Here is a 16,950-nt window from a genome sequence, read left to right on the forward strand (position 1 = left end):
GGCAGGTAAGTATGGAAACAGCTGAAGCAGCTGTCTTACACCGTTTTCTTATCTCTGATAGATGTGAATAGGAATTAAGGAAACCGCACAGCATATAACTTCCATAACTTGGGAGCTAAGCAAAGAACGCAGCTTGTTGTGCTATACCATTTCCATAACTCCCATTAACTTTTTTAGGAGGTACGGAAACATGGTAAGGCAGACCCTGCTGGGGTGTTTCCGTAATCTTGATCACCCCAGAACAGGGGGCTTTTTCTAGAGCCAGACCTGGGTTCTAAAGGTGGGAGCTGCATCGATCAGTCTCAGATGGGAATACCCCTTTAAATGTCAATCTAGAATAGTTTTTTTTCTTACCTGGGAGGGGCTACTGGCTGGATCCACTAAATTCTGACATGCCATTTGGATGGCTTGATTAGCTCTAGCAAACTGAATAGGGTCAACAAGCCCTTGCTGTCCAGCCTGGCTATTGGGATCTGAAATGCCCACCAAGTAGGCTGCCTGAATAAAAAGATAAAAGATTAGAAATGTATATATAAAAATAATTAAAACCAGGTCAATGAAAACAGCAATAATAATGGAGACAAAAAGGAGGAGGAGACAGATATAGACTGACTATCTGTACAATTCCATTTAAGAACACACTGAAATCTTTCGGGAAGGGGGGGGGGGGGGGGGGTAAAAAAAAACTAAAATTAATGTGGTTCCACAAATTTGCACACCCTAAAAATATTTTGTTGATGTGCCCTTTGATTTTATGACAGCATTCAGTCTTTTTGAGTAGGTGTTTATCAGCATAGCACATCTTGACTTCGCAATCTTTGCCAACTTTTCCTTGCGAGGGTATCTTAAATGTACAGCCCTCGAGGTCAGCTCACATTTTTCCAATGAAATTCAGGTCTGTACTCTGGCTGGGCCACTCCAAAACATTGTCGTTCTTGTGCTGAAAGGTGAAATTCCTCTTCAGTTTATTACCAGAGGCCTGAAGCTTTTGTGCCAAAATAGACTGATATTTGGAACTGTTCATAATTCCCTCCACCTTGACTAAAGCTTCAGTTCCAGCAGCACAAAAACATCCACAAAGTATAATGCTGCCTCCACCATCTTCACTGTGGTTTATGGTGTTCTTTGGGTGATGTGTAGTGTTGGCTTTGTACCAAGCATACCTTTTGATTCAAATCTTTTTTTATTAGATAAAAAGGTTTTTTTGTGTGTACAAAGACACTTTTAACAGACAATACAAAACACACAAACAAAAAACAAGTCCCCCAAGTGAACATATCTCATCAGTCTTTCTTGTGCTGTCTTAGCACATCGCTAGAGTCCTCTGTTTTTCCATCATCATATATGGGCTTGTTGTAGTAAGTATTGTTCGCTGTTACCTGGAATCCAAGGGTTAACACAGCAATCTCCCTCTCCTCTCTCTTCTCCCTCCCCACTCCCAGGGCAGTTATTCCATTGAGTATTTAAACATTATCCTCTAAGCAAGTCATTACCAAGTAGACCGAAGGCATGCAGCCATTTGAGCCATATATTATAACACTTCTTTAACGTTTTCCTTTTGCAATAAATGCTTTTTTCCCACATTATAATTTGAGTGCCTTTTTTTTATTTTTTTTAAGCTCCGCTAGATCAGGAGGGGTCTCATCCAGCCAGTGCTGTGCTATCAATTTTCTTGCCAGATATAATATTCTAGCCACTGCCAGCTTTTCGTTTTCATCTAGCGGTATATCATTCCCATATCAAACATACCTTTTGGAATTATGGTCAAAAAGGTCAAGCTTGTCTCTTCGGACCAGAACACGTTCTCCCACATACTTTTGCGAGACATAGCCAGGCTTGGATGTTTTTCTTTGTTATATAAGGCTTCCATCTTGCTCCCCCCCCCCCCCCCCCCCACACAGCTCAAACAAGAAGAATACGGGAGAAGGTTGTGACATGCACTACACAACCAATACTTGGCGGAGATTCCTTTAGTGTTGCTGTAGGCCTCTTGGTTGCCCCCTGGACCAATTTTCTTCTGGCCTTTTCATCAATTTTTGAGGGAAGTCCAGTTCTTAATAATGTCACTGTTGTGCCAAATTGAATCCGATTCTAGATGACTGTTTTCACTGTGTTCCCTGGTATATGTAAGGTCTTGGAGATTTGTTGATTCTCTTCTCCTGACTGATACCTTTCAACAATCAGATCCCTTTGATCTGCTGAGAGCTCTTTACAGTGTTTGCAGAAAAATGCAACTAAGAAAATGTCAGGAAAATCCTCCAAGAAGAGCTGAACTTTATATGTGGGAGATCAGAATCACTTTACATAATGGCAGCGGAGTGCTGACTACTAGTTATCATGAGGTTAAATGTGATTGGCCAATTCTGTACACAACCACATCCCCAAATATAGGCGGGTGATCACACTTCTGCACCACAGTATTTTAGTTTTGTTATTTTTATTTTTCCACTCTAAATTATTTCAGTTTGTTTTTCAGTGGAATTCTACAGATAACGGGTCACATTTAAGGTAGAAATAAATCTGAAATGATTCATCTTAGAGGGATTTCCTAACATGACAAAAGCATGGCATTTTAACAGGGGTGTGTAGTCTTTTTTATATCCACTGTACACACACCATACACATACATACTATACATATTAGACTTTTGGGGTGGCTTCTACAATTATAGCCGTGGTTTCAACTTCTATACTTTTCCTTTAAGTGAAAAAAAGACATTATAGGTCCAGCAATGTTTTACCTGTCCAGCGGCCTCGGTGAGACCGCACAAAGCCTTGGAGGCTACACCCACACAATCTCCGAAAGCTGGCAAGTCTCCAGTTTTTGCATTCTGAGAGATTCCTGCCATGGATTCTCCAAGGATCTATTGAAGAAATCCAGTAACAATGATAAGTTTATACAAATAGCAATAGAGAAATCAATCAATCTCATACCAAAGCCTATGACAAAGCAGAGGAAAGAAGGTTTTACCATTCACAAAGAAGGGAGATTTTATGGTAATTTAAAATAATAGGTCTTTCTACCACAGATGGTTTATTCATTGAATAGCTTTAAAAGAGGTTTAGATGTATTTAAGATGTCAACATTATAATAAGCCATTTATAGCAGATTGAGTCAAATAGGCAATTTATAAAAATGCTTCATAGGGTTTTTTTATCTTCACGTTAATCAACGCTGTAGTATAAAATAATGATCTTGGAAGACATTTTGTAGAGGTCTTTTTTAATAATCTAAGGAACTATATGATTAAGTGGATATCATGCAAAACATTACGTTTTTACCTTTGAATTCTCCATAACACTTTCAATGCAGTCAAAGTAAGACAGGTCACTGACCGGCTCATTTGGATTCTCAAGCATTCCTTTCACAGTCTGAAACAAAGAACAAGGATAAAACTAAACACAAACGCAAGAAGTTAAATAAAAAAGCTATCAATTATGAACTTGAGCATGTGAATTAAATTACGACAATACATATTCTTCAAGCCTGTAAAAACCTTGATAGAACACAATGTAGACAGTCTACAAAGTGAACTATAACAACGATATAAACACACCACTGTCACTAGGAGTATAAAGTAGTAGGAAAAAAAACCCCAAAACTAAAGATTACATGATTTTACATACTGTGATAAAGCCTGCACCACTGATGATCAGCCTTCAAAATAGTAGGATGGAAGTGTCAAAATAGCCTCCTTTTATAATTTTACTTCTAGTACAACACACGATACATCATTTCCAACTTTTGCATCTTTCCTAAGCTTATTGCTCCCACAACTCGATGGGCACCCCCAGCAAACAGCCGAGTTTGATTGGGAGAAGCTGTGGCTAGCTAGACATCTCCACTACAGGGAAAATATAATATTCCATAATAACCATTTACATGGTTGGCCATTCTTTTAAACACAAAGAGGGATCAAAACCCATCAGAACAGCTCTAAATTCAGGCTCATGGGAGGAATGCCAATTGGGGTGTCCCGATTCCAATTCATATAACCAAGTAGGGCATATAAAACAGGGACTATCATCTTAAAATTAACCGCATTAAAAGGAGCATTAACAACAGTATTCTATAATGAAAATGCTGTGTCACTTTAATATAGGTTATACCAAAAAGAAGCAATGGTGGCTAAGCTGCAAAAGATACACTTCAAAGCCTCATGTGTCTCTAGATGTACATCAAATTATTATACTATCTGGTACCATGGTCTGCAACCTCATAAAAAGTTGGGTTGAGTATCAATAGCCATACATAAAACAATTTTCTTAGAGTCTCATCACATCTGAGATCGACACAGGGTGTCGTAACCTATTCCTCAAAATATGCCAGGCACGTCAACACTGACGTTCGCTAATGTTACCTTTCTCAACCAAGCCTTGGTGTCTTCAATATTATGCTCGATGCAGCTCTGGACTCTACTGCAGAGTCCTTCATAGCTATACGTAAACTAAGGAAAAACCTTTTGTCCCTCAAACTAGTAGATTTAAGGAGGATTCTTCACCCCACCTTAAAAGATTTTAGTTACTCATGCCTCATAACTCTTACAGCCGTTCAGATCAGATTTTTAATTTCACATTCTCTATTTAGATCAGACTCCCTTGTGCTATATTGGGACTTTTTTTTATGGTCAGACCATCCCTGGTTTCTGGAGCCCTTTAAGCTCCTACTAAAAAGAGAAGGGGATACACCCAGAGACTAAACAATAATGCAGGTACCAGGCAGCATAAGAAAGTGGTGCAGATTAAGACTCAACCATTTCCGGAAGAGTTTTTTTGTACTTTTAAGATTTGTGGATCGTGGTCCCGGTCCACCCAGAGTCGTGCATCTGATCTACCCCTTGTGGAGGTTGACTGTAGGAGTCACGCATTTTTCATTTCTTAGAGACTAAACGATAATCAGCTTAATCATGCTGTTTATGTAAGGCAATCTGCTGAGCCATTAAAGAATTTACAAACATTCATTAGTCTGACAATGCCAGTGCTCCTATACAGAAGGAAGCACTAAAATGTGTTTTATGGAGAATCGTTATAACCCATGGCACTAGACTCAAAAAAGAAAGGCTGCAAAAACTTAACCCCTTAAAGACATAGGATGCACACTTACGTCCTGCACGTTCCGGCTATGTATGGATGGGGATTGCAGGTCGACCCTGCTCTATACAATGCGAGTGACGGCTGTTTCTTACCTGCCCGCAATAGCTCAGACAGCGGCATTTAAATGCCCCAACCGATGTCCGGGGGTCCCATATGCCCCACCCCCCGCGATGTGATAGGGTTCGTGGCAGCTGGGGGACCGCATGGTGGACATCATCAGAGAAAAACAAACAAAGAATGCCGGAATTGCACTTTTTTGGTCACCCGGTCTCCAAGCAAAAATGTAATAAAAAGCAATGGCAGCAATAGAAATTACAGGACGTCCCGCAAAAAATTAGCACTCACACAACTAGGTCAATGAAAAAATAAAACAGTTCTGGCTCCTGAGCAGAGATCACCATACGGCAACAGGTTCTCTCCATTTTGGACCAGAAGACCTTAAGCTATTGAGAGAAGATGTGTAAGTAGTATTACGAATACGGAGACGGAGACAAAATGTGTCAGATTGCTCACCAGAGCTATCAATCAGACAACCCCTCACTCATAGCTCTCCTCCATTAACTCCTCTAAAAGGGGTGTTGTCCATGCAACATCTGATATTCTATAAGAATTTTGAATGTACAATGAGTCCATATACAATATTAGAGGGGAACATTCACATACAATTTCTCCCCTGATGCAGAATCGCATTGCTATTACTTAAGTCCACAACGCTCCCTCCTCAATACCAAATGATGATTCCCTAAGCTCTAGATCAGACAATGAATTAGCGAGGATGATAAAAGGATCTTAAAGTGAGGAAGAGCCCAGGGCCAGACAGCTTTAAGCCCCATTTACACGCAAAGATGATCGCTCAAAATTCGTTCAAAAGATAGGGAGAATGATAGTATGAGATCATTTTGCATAGGCTGCTAATGGACACTAATGCCCATTAGTGTCCATATTAGCTTCATTTGCATGTAAATGAGGCTCTATTTCCTGTATGCAGGTGGTCTGTTATCTGCATACAGCCCCTTTGTTCTGCCATGGGACTGCAGCTGAAAACAAGGTCATCAGCTGGCCGGGGCATTGTTCCAATACCTAGAAATCCGCAGCTATATAAATAGCCTAGTATCTATTACGGAGCTTCGATCTTCGCTCACCAGCTTTAAAAGGCTGAGTGTAGTTTTTTCCCTTCCCACAATATTTTCTTGGTTTACAATATGCTGCTCACAGAGGGGAGAAAAGACCCTTGCCTGAGCTTCCAGAGCAGTTGGAGGAGGGAACTGCACAGAGCTCTACCCCCACAGGCAAGTGGGCAAAATCTTTAGCACTTATTCATGGGTTATCATTTTCATTTAGGTTACGGGAAGGTTTACAAAACACATTTCTTCTAGAAAAGCCTGAGGACAGAATTAATGAGGTATTCCTATTTTAGTAACTTATACCCTAGCCACAGAATAGGGGATACCCTGACAATGAAAGACTAACCACTGGCTCCCCTGCATTCCAGACAAAATTGCCTTCAGTGTGTCCCAAAATGTTGACAGTGGTTATAAACATGGACAGGAAAGCGCCAAATGGATCTTAATACCCCAGTGGGATATTAAATATCTATACAGAAGTCCACAAGTGTGGGGGATTTTTTACTGCTTTGCATTTTATATTTTGCTTGAAATTGTAACAGTGAGACACACTGGGGCAAAGTAGTTGCGCACACACGCCACTGCACCATTCACTGGAACCACCAAAGATTGCTTAACACCTAAACCCTGCTCTCTCTGGCAGTCCCATTCTAAAGAATAGTGCAGTTGTGCATGCGTGCAACTACCACTGCCAATATGTTGAGAAACTCTGGGGAAATTTCTCTGGATTGGTGGGGGGGTCCCAGCAGTTGGACCCCCATCGATCGGCAGAGAATCCCCTATCCTTTAGAGATGGGAATACCCCTTTAAAGAAACTATTTTTTTCCCTCTTAAATATGCTTGCACATTGAAAGTGTCAATTTATCCATCTATTTTTCACCAGTACAGAGAATACGATTTTTGGGCACATTTATTGCTGTGATCATGTGTGGCTGATGTAAATATAATGGATTTCCAGGTGGCATAACAAGTGCTTAAATCAAATATCAGACCTCCAGCTCCCGCAGAGCATTGTCACATTCTTTCTGTCCCGGGGCTTGTTGGGTGCATATGGTTATCAGCTGGTTTATGCTCTCAGTCACGGCCCTGAAAACACAGAGCCGAGTTAGTAAGATTGCGTTATGCATGCAGGTCCACAGGCATCATTTTTATGAAGGCTGATGATACAATTCTGCATAGAATTCAAACTGTTGATATAGGAAAGGATGGCAAGAGAATAGAAAAGAAGAAACATAGTATATATAGGGCAAGAGGAACAGAAGGCAACATGAAACTATATGATGCATGGTATGCCAAGAACATCTGTAAATCTGAATGGAAAGACGTATAACAATAAGATGACCGAGTATCCGAACAATAAGTTACTACACAGCGAATGTGATTTCTGACTCCCACCTTGCAGCAGCTGCCAGGAGATTTTTGGCACTTGGTGCCCCAGAATCTACAGAAAGAGACTTAGCAGCGAGGAGCAGTTTGCTGGAGGCCATGGAGATGGTTTTCAGGTTCCCTATAACTTGAATCTGGTCGTCTTTATTCTGTAAAAGTTTGCAACAATAGGTGAGGTGTTAGCTGAATCCATAGAAACCGTGCATACACATAGGTGAGAGACACTATGACCTGATGTAGAGGCTTCTGCCACTTCTAGTTCTTGATCTCCCAGTGCTTCCAAATAGACAAGTACTTGTGTCAGACATAAAGGTCCTAGTATCCAATTCTTAAACTATTAATGTTTGCAGCCTGATCTCATTGTAAACACCTCATGCATAATTCAACCTTAAGGTCCTATCCACTTACCAAATTAACACTGATGCCAGGTCAAAAAATTAAAGTGACAATCACCAAAATATGGAAAAAAAAAAAATACAGTTTGAACGAATTTCGTAACAATTTCCTCTAGGAGGACCGAATACTGAAGAGAAAACTTCAAATAACCTGGATACTACAACTCATAACTAAATGACCTCTTACATGAAGACAACCCTTCTGTAATTGAGGTAGGAAAAGCCCGCTGCACTGGAATTGCAGAAATACATGGTGGCCATTCATGAAGTGCATGGATGGGCCAAATCAACCACTTCTGGCTCACAGAAGGGCACCATGAACAAAGGTCCCTCCATCTATTATGTTTCTATATGACTCGTGGCTCCAGTAACACATAGTCTGCATGCACTTAAAGAAGAATTCTTTTGACTTGTCTGTTTTAGTAAATAATTGTATTCCCGGAAAATAACAATTCTGGAACATTCTTGCTTATATTTCTGTGTTGTGCCATTATCCTTTCTGGAAATGTATGAATAAACTGACACCATCCCCCCTGTCAAAGGGCTGTGTTCCTGTAAGTCCTATATTATAAGCAGCGATTTCATTCAATTGTCAGTTTATTCATAAATGTTTAGTAGGAATGACAGCGAGATGACAACACAGATCTAAAAATGCTCCAGAATTGTTATTGCACGGAGAATACAAGTATTAATTAAAACAGACCTGTCTGGAGAGAAGACATATCCTCTAATAACCTGCGCACTGTTAATTCTTCTTCCCTTATTTCCACATCATGTATTTCTCTCCCCTTAATACACACATGGAAATTAGTATTTAATTTTAGCATGGTCCCCTCGCTTGTAGTAGGTTAGTGCAATGTCTGCTTAGGGTGCTGTTCAGGTATGCAGCCACATGGCTTGGGTTTAAAGGGGTTGTCCACTTTCTACTGTTTTTGCTGTTTCTATTTATTTAACTAGCGATTAGGAAGTCGTACAATTTTCTAATATACATGTATTTAAGATTCTACCGTCATACGAGTGCTGTGGCCCCTATTTGCACAGTAGAACAGCACATTAAATGGTACCAGAAATGATTAGAAGCCAGAGCTGCTAATATTGTTCTGCGCCTCAAAAAACTACTAGTCACCTATTAGATGCCTGTTAAATACCAAGAGGCACATAACAGTTTTGGTAGTCACATAATTTACAGCCATTACTATGGACCATACCATTCTACTGTGCAAATAGGGCCACTGCACTGTTATAAGATCGATATATGGACAGAATTTTAATTACACATATATTAGAAAATTATATGATCTATTTTAGAACTAAATAAAAATGGTAAAAACAGAAAGTGGGCAGGCAACCCATTTAGGATGAATGCCCATGGACAGATTTATTTCTGCAGAATTCGCTGTTAAGACACCCACTGCAATATCCGCAACAACGTCCATCCATAGACCTGCTGTGGTAAACGATTCTCCCCTGCCCACGAGCGGAAATCAGCTGCGATTTTCCATTCGTGGGGGAGAATCGCAGCAAGTTCTATTCTGTGTGGGGAATCGCAGACAGCTTCCAGTGCAGTCAATGGAAGCCGCCCGTCACGTGATATTCTGTGCAGTGTGCACTGCAGAAGTATCTCGGGAATCCGCGTCATGTGCTGCACTGCGTATGCACCCCGGCTCACGGGGCAGATCCGGAGAGGAGAGTATGGGGTCTCTGGGGACACCGCGCCTGATTCCACTGCGATATTTCGCTGGGGGAATCCGACCCGGCCGTGGGCATGAGGCCTAAATGTATACATTTTATGTAGGTTAAGTGCCAGCCTCCGTTATTTTTATTCATTGGTCACTAAATATGAACTTACATTAAATATATTAGGAGTGTTTCTCCAAAATGAGTCATATCCATTTTAAAAGATTTTACTACGCCTTCTAATGAAGTAGAAATCCCTTTGTTTCTGTTTATATTTCTACAAGGTGATACTTAACCGTGCGTGATGAAGCCTGGTTTGCGCCTTAGTGACGGAGCCACATATTGTACTTCATTTAGGCGGTAATAATAGACCAACAGAATTATTGTATATTTATTAAAAGTGCCAAAATTGGGGGAAGAAAATTGTAATTTTCTCACATTTTTCAAATGCAATATATCAAATATGTAAAAACATACGGTATAAATTTTTGATAAGATATATATTTCGATCTGTTTACTTTATTCTGGATTTTTTTTTAACCATTTAAGATATTTAAAACCATTTAAAATGTTCCTTGAAATGTTAATAATCAATGTTTGTTTTCCTACACCAAGCCAAGATTGCAAAGGTGTCAGATACCCCCACAGATGACCCCATTTTAAAAAACTACACCCCTTAATGTATTCACTGAGGGGTGTCATGATTATTTTGACCCCCTAGTTTCTAATGCAATTTCGAGGAGAAAAAAAATTAATATTTTTGCAAATATGCCCTTTTAAAAGACAGTTTTTTTTCTATAGTGCACATGAAAACGAGAATTTGCACCCCCAAATGGATACTCCTGTTTGTTCTGTGTTTACAAACATACCCGTTGTGACCCTTATATTATGTTATATGCATAACTGGGGCCCAAACCAAAAAGGAGCAGCCGGTAGCTTTCAGAAAATAAATTTGGCTCAAAGGCCCTTTACGCCCCATAGCACACTTCCTTCCCCGACAAATAATCCCATTTTGAAAACTAGACCCCTTAACAGGGCCCAAATCGAAAGGAACATTAAACTTCAACTTTTACGTGATCGCCAATATCCGTTGAAGCCTACTGCATCTATTGGATTCACGATGAAGTCAAATGCCATCTCTTCCGCTTAAACAAGTTCAAGCATAAAAAACATTTTAATCAAATTTTTTGCAGTATTACAATTTCATCTTTTTCTTAATTTCTCTAAAATAATTCCTTGCAGCTTGACTGATTCTGGAAAACACTCCATAATATTATTACACACACCCCCATATGCAGTATATTACAACATCTGTGGTTGTATGAAATATGCTATGCTTGGGATGGTTTATATGGATTATATAACTATGCCAGAGAAAGAAGAATTTTTGTATTTGACCGTTTGCAGAAGTCCCATAGAAATGAATGAAACAGTTGTGCCCACGCATGGTCACTGCTCCATATACAGTCACTAGTAATTATTAGGAAACTGTACTACCAGCGTATCTGGTGGCACAGTGCGCCACACAGCTTTACTACATGCACATCACACACAGCTGTGGTACATGAGCATGTGATAGACACACACAGCTGTGCTACATGCTATGCGTATCACAGACACAGCTTTGCTACATGGCATGCATGTTACAGACACAGCTCTGCTACATGACATGCGCCCGACAGACACCACTTTGGTACATGACATGCACATGGTACAAACACAGCTCTGCTACACTATATGCGCGTGACAGACACAGCTCTGCTACATGACATGCGCGTCACAGCACAGACACAGTTCTGCTACATGACATACATTCATGCTGACTATACACATTACACGCACAGCACAATACAGACATGTCCTGGCCGCACTGACTGCTGCATGCACATCACAGACACACAGCTTTGCTACATGGCATGCGCAGCACAGGCACAGCTCGTCTACAAGGCATGCGCGTCACAGGCACAGCTCTTCTGCAAGGCATGCGCGTCACAGGCACAGCTCTTCTGCAAGGCATGCGCGTCACAGGCACAGCTCTTCTGCAAGGCATGCGCGTCACAGGCACAGCTCTTCTGCAAGGCATGCGCGTCACAGGCACAGCTCTTCTGCAAGGCATGCGCGTCACAGGCACAGCTCTTCTGCAAGGCATGCGCGTCACAGGCACAGCTCTTCTGCAAGGCATGCGCGTCTCAGGCACAGCTCTTCTGCAAGGCATGCGCGTCTCAGGCACAGCTCTTCTACATGGCATGCGCGTCTCAGGCACAGCTCTTCTACATGGCATGCGCGTCTCAGGCACAAGCTCTTCTACATGGCATGCGCGTCTCAGGCACAGCTCTTCTACATGGCATGCGCCTGACAGCTCTGCTACATGACATGCGCCTGACCAGATATGACATGCGCATGGTACAAACACAGCTCTGATACATTATATGCGCGTGGCAAACACAGCTCTGATACATTATATGCGCGTGGCAAACACAGCTCTGCTACATGACATGTGCGTCAGAGACTCAGCTCTGCTACATGACATGTGCGTCAGAGACTCAGCTCTGCTACATGACATGTGCGTCAGAGACTCAGCTCTGCTACATGACATGTGCGTCAGAGACTCAGCTCTGCTACATGACATGTGCGTCAGAGACTCAGCTCTGCTACATGACATGTGCGTCAGAGACTCAGCTCTGCTACATGACATGTGCGTCAGAGACTCAGCTCTGCTACATGACATGTGCGTCAGAGACTCAGCTCTGCTACATGACATGTGCGTCAGAGACTCAGCTCTGCTACATGACATGTGCGTCAGAGACTCAGCTCTGCTACATGACATGTGCGTCAGAGACTCAGCTCTGCTACATGACATGTGCGTCAGAGACTCAGCTCTGCTACATGACATGTGCGTCAGAGACTCAGCTCTGCTACATGACATGTGCGTCAGAGACTCAGCTCTGCTACATGACATGTGCGTCAGAGACTCAGCTCTGCTACATGACATGTGCGTCAGAGACTCAGCTCTGCTACATGACATGTGCGTCAGAGACTCAGCTCTGCTACATGACATGTGCGTCAGAGACTCAGCTCTGCTACATGACATGTGCGTCAGAGACTCAGCTCTGCTACAGGACATGTGCGTCAGAGACTCAGCTCTGCTACAGGACATGTGCGTCAGAGACTCAGCTCTGCTACAGGACATGTGCGTCAGAGACTCAGCTCTGCTACAGGACATGTGCGTCAGAGACTCAGCTCTGCTACATGACATGCCTCTCACAGACACAGCTCTGCTACATGACATGTGCATGCTACAAACACAGCTTACTACATGACATGCGCAGAACAGACACAGCTGTGCTACATGACATGCATATCATAGACAGCGTTCTGCTACATTATATGCATTCATGTTGACTATGCACATTACACACAACACATTAGACAAACAGCCACATGCAACTCTACTAATTTATGCTGACTTCACACATTACACACACAGCTCTACTACATCCATCCTGATTCCCACATGACACACACAGCTCCTTGTCATGTGATCCCTGCTCCACCCACACAAGTAATCACATGATAGTGACATAATCACAGGCCCTGGTAGTTTGTGTAGGCTTATCCAGTATACAGTACTACCAAACTCCAGAATGGCTCCTTTCACAGCAGTGAAGTCACCGCAGGTCCTTCAGCCAGCCAGATCTCTGAGGTGGCGGTAGGTCGGTGTCTCCTGTCAGGACAGCTGAGTTGTGTCTGACATAATAAAAGCTTGGTTGTATTGTCAGTGTGTTAAGATCTGCGCTGACGTCACCAGGGGGCGGAGCGATGACGTCGCGGGGGTGTGCGTGGAGGCTCATCACTGTATGCCATGATTTTTATACGCGAGCAGAAAATTGCTGCGATTTACGCTAGTGTACATCGGGCTGCGCTTTCCATAGTTATCCTATGGAAAGCGTTCATTGCGTACGGATTATCGCCGCAGGTAACGCAGTGAAATACCGCCAATGGACAGGAAGCCTTAACCAGCAAGAAAACTGCATTAGACGTTAACAGTTTGGATATTCATAAAAGTTTCAGCGTTACAGTCCCCATTAAATGTGGACTGAGTAATAGAAATCTGACCTGTGTCTGTCCAGCCATTTCAATTCCAGCATCGAGGAACTCATCAAAATCTTCACTAAATTTACCAGAAGCCGCTGCCAACTCTCCACTTTGCCCCCGGGAAGCATGGACCACTTCACCAGCTGACTGGTTCAGATCCTCCGCTGCCTGGTTTAATCCACTCTGTGCCTCTTGGAAAGACTTGGTGCTGGGTGGAAGCTAAAGGGACAGTTCAAAGATGTCATTGTCATTTTAAAGAAGGGACTGTAACCAAATGTGTAACTGAATAGTGGTATATACAGGAGCCATCATGAAGAGAGAACTCTTCTTCACACAGTACTGGCTTTACAGCATTCCTAGGGTTGTAAGCTGAGCCCAGGGTCTCAACAAGCTATGTCTCTTATTATACCTGTAGGAGAGCTCTGGAAGCTAAAAACGTACAAATTACTGATAAGGTCATATTCTCAGTTTATTTACTGCCACAATCAGAAGAGAAGAAAACCAAACCAAAAGCACTAACAGCAGAAGCAGACACTCACCGAGTCCACAAGTAACTTCTTGCTAGACTCTCCAATGCTCTTCAGAGCCATGTCTACATCCTTCTGCCCCGGAAGGCAATTCACGCAGTTATTCAGTGAATGAGACACAGCTTTAGCCACCTTGAAAAACATTAGATAAACATTTAATACCGAAATTAAAAGTGAACTGTTTAGTCCATTGAGACCCTACATATAGTCAGTGCTGATTGGACAGGTGATTTTTGTGAAGGGACATACCCCTTTGACATGGTGAATAGTAACACCCAATTTAATTTAGTCATATTTCCAGGAGGAAAAACAAAAGAAGCACACCGTTCTAAGGAAAGATGCTCCAAAATAGTTATTTTATGGGAATGTAAGCATTTACTTTAACAGATAGGTTAAAAGAGATAACCGGTTACTTTATTGAGAGTCTGTGTTCCGTCCACAGGATACGGGAAGCTGTAAAACAACCTGCCTTTGCTTACAAAATGAAGAGGAAAGCTGTAAAAAATCTGTGATCACCACAACTACCTTCTGTATTATTAAATTGCCCATTTGTAAAAGGAACAGTTCTAAATAGTGGTTTCCCAGTTCGCTCATGTAAGCTGTGAATACAGGCTTGCCAAGAATTAAAGGGATTGTCCAGTTGTAAATTACTGGTAGCCTACTTGCAGAGTAGATCAGCAGCCTGGAATTCCCGCTGCTCAGCTGTTCACTGAGCCAGTACATTTCTGCACTGAACCGATTTCCGCAGGAAGCAGACAGCTCCATTCTCTCTGCAGTGATGAAGCTTGGTATTACAGGCAAATTCACATTTAGTTCAATAGGAACTTTGCCTGTAATACCGAGCTTGGCCACTGCAGAAAGAGTGGAGTAGTCTGCTTCCTGCGGAAATCAGATCAGTGCTTAAGTATCACAAAGTACCTATAATTTTATGGATTTTTCTCCCCTTAAGCACACTAGCTTGCTGATCAGTGGTGATCCCAGTGTCGGATCACTGACAATTTAATTTCTGATGGTTTATCCCAAGTATGAGCCATCAATAGGTTACAAATGGTTAACCTTTTTTAAAGGGGTTAACCCAAAATGATATATTAGATATCTATGCTAGATCACACAAAACTATTTTTTCAATTGGAATCATTTTAAAAATGCTCCTGGGTCTAGATATTGCTGCCACATAAGGCATGGCACCTCTTGTTGCTTTTCTGTTTATCACAATGTCCCCCTAATGTGTTCAGCATTGGCGAGAAGCCCATCTAAGGCTGGGTTCACACTGGGTGGACTTGCCGCGGAAATTCCGTCCGAAATTTCGCCGCGGCAAATCCACCTCCGGATGCTAATCCCGGGATTGGCCAGCCGTGTGGATGAGATTTCTGAGAAATGATCTCATCCACATGGGATGGTGAATCTGCCATGGCAAAGCCAGCGCTGCCATGCGGATTCGCTGGCTGCAGCATGTTCATTTTTTTTCTTCTTCCGCTGCGGCCGCGCTCTCCTTAATGGGAGCGCCGGCCACAGCGGAAGAGCAAGTGGCCGGACTGCTTCAAAACCCGCGTCTAAGTGTGACGGAAATCTCACAGTTTTTTGCTATGGCCAAACCGTGAGATTTCCACCGGGATTCCGGTGAGTGAGAACCCAGCCTTAGTGTTCCAATTCTTATCCAGTGGTCTGCAGAGTTTCAGAAAACAGTCTATAGCTTGTGTACAAAAACATCTGGATGTTTGAGCTACCAATCATATGTGATCATCAGCATTGGACACATGAGGTGGATGTTGAGAGGGGTAATCTGAATGAACATCAGGGGGCGCCATAACAAGCATATACCAGTAATATCAAGACACAATCATTTTAACGGAATTGTTCTCTTTTGTATACTCTAAAAGAGACATTTTATATCTAATCATAAACCACCTTTAAAATGCATGAATACGAGTATAAATTATCCTAAATCTAAGTAATTCGGTATTAGAAATGTACAAGTCTTACTAAGGTTCCAGTTATAATTCTGAATTAGCCAATAATCTATGTGGGTGCTACTCACTAGCTGCAGACAATGCCTGACCTGAGCCAACCTCTGCTGGACCTCAGCATCCCCAGGTGCAACCAGTGCTTGCTTGGCTTCCTGGATGAGCTTGGCTGACCCATCCATCACATCTCTGGCTGAATCCAACATGTCATTTGCAGCCTGTGGATCACTAGTAGAAGCTGCAACCCCTCGAGCTGCCTGGGCCAAGGTTTTCAGAGCCTGTGCAGTTTCCCTTGCAGCAACACCTAATCATGAAACAATAAATAAATTGTTATACCAAATGATAGATATCAAATAAGCATGTTTATGCAAAAATCACGGATTGATGTGCATTTACCATCAACCACGAAGTAGTTACAGAAAGTAAAAAAGATTTAGCTATATGTAAATTACATTTAAAAAAACACACAAAAAACAGCAGTGGCAAGTCTTAAAAGGAAAAAAAAAATATTGGAATTATTTCCAGTTTTTGGTGCCTTTATCCAGTCTTATTGATGTCCTAGTGGATGGAGTAGAGAATTACCTATGCAAGCTGGCAGGTGACTTAGTTGAAAGATTTAAAGGGGTTGTCCCGCAAAATGAAGTAAAGGTAAAGCACTTCTGTATGGCCATATACATGCACTTTGTAAT

General features: G+C 42.0%; 1 protein-coding gene across 3 annotated transcripts in view; it reads right to left on the reverse strand.

The window, feature by feature from the left end:
• Nucleotides 1-16,950, reverse strand: part of TLN2 (talin 2) — a 207,339-nt gene that overhangs the window by 50,706 nt on the left and 139,683 nt on the right. For 2 of the 3 annotated variants that reach the window (XM_066592321.1, XM_066592322.1), the window contains exons 28-35: nt 16,357-16,565; nt 14,310-14,429; nt 13,792-13,989; nt 7,613-7,752; nt 7,210-7,303; nt 3,282-3,371; nt 2,741-2,863; nt 355-498 (exon numbers count right to left, since the gene is read on the reverse strand). In XM_066592321.1, coding sequence (XP_066448418.1) covers nt 355-498; nt 2,741-2,863; nt 3,282-3,371; nt 7,210-7,303; nt 7,613-7,752; nt 13,792-13,989; nt 14,310-14,429; nt 16,357-16,565 — 1,118 coding nt within the window. Of the gene's footprint in view, nt 1-354; nt 499-2,740; nt 2,864-3,281; nt 3,372-7,209; nt 7,304-7,612; nt 7,753-13,791; nt 13,990-14,309; nt 14,430-16,335; nt 16,566-16,950 lie in introns of all 3 variants that reach the window. The other variant, XM_066592320.1, reaches the window with a different exon arrangement.

Source organism: Eleutherodactylus coqui, chromosome 2, assembly GCF_035609145.1.
Source record: "Eleutherodactylus coqui strain aEleCoq1 chromosome 2, aEleCoq1.hap1, whole genome shotgun sequence".
NCBI lineage: Eukaryota > Metazoa > Chordata > Amphibia > Anura > Eleutherodactylidae > Eleutherodactylus > Eleutherodactylus coqui.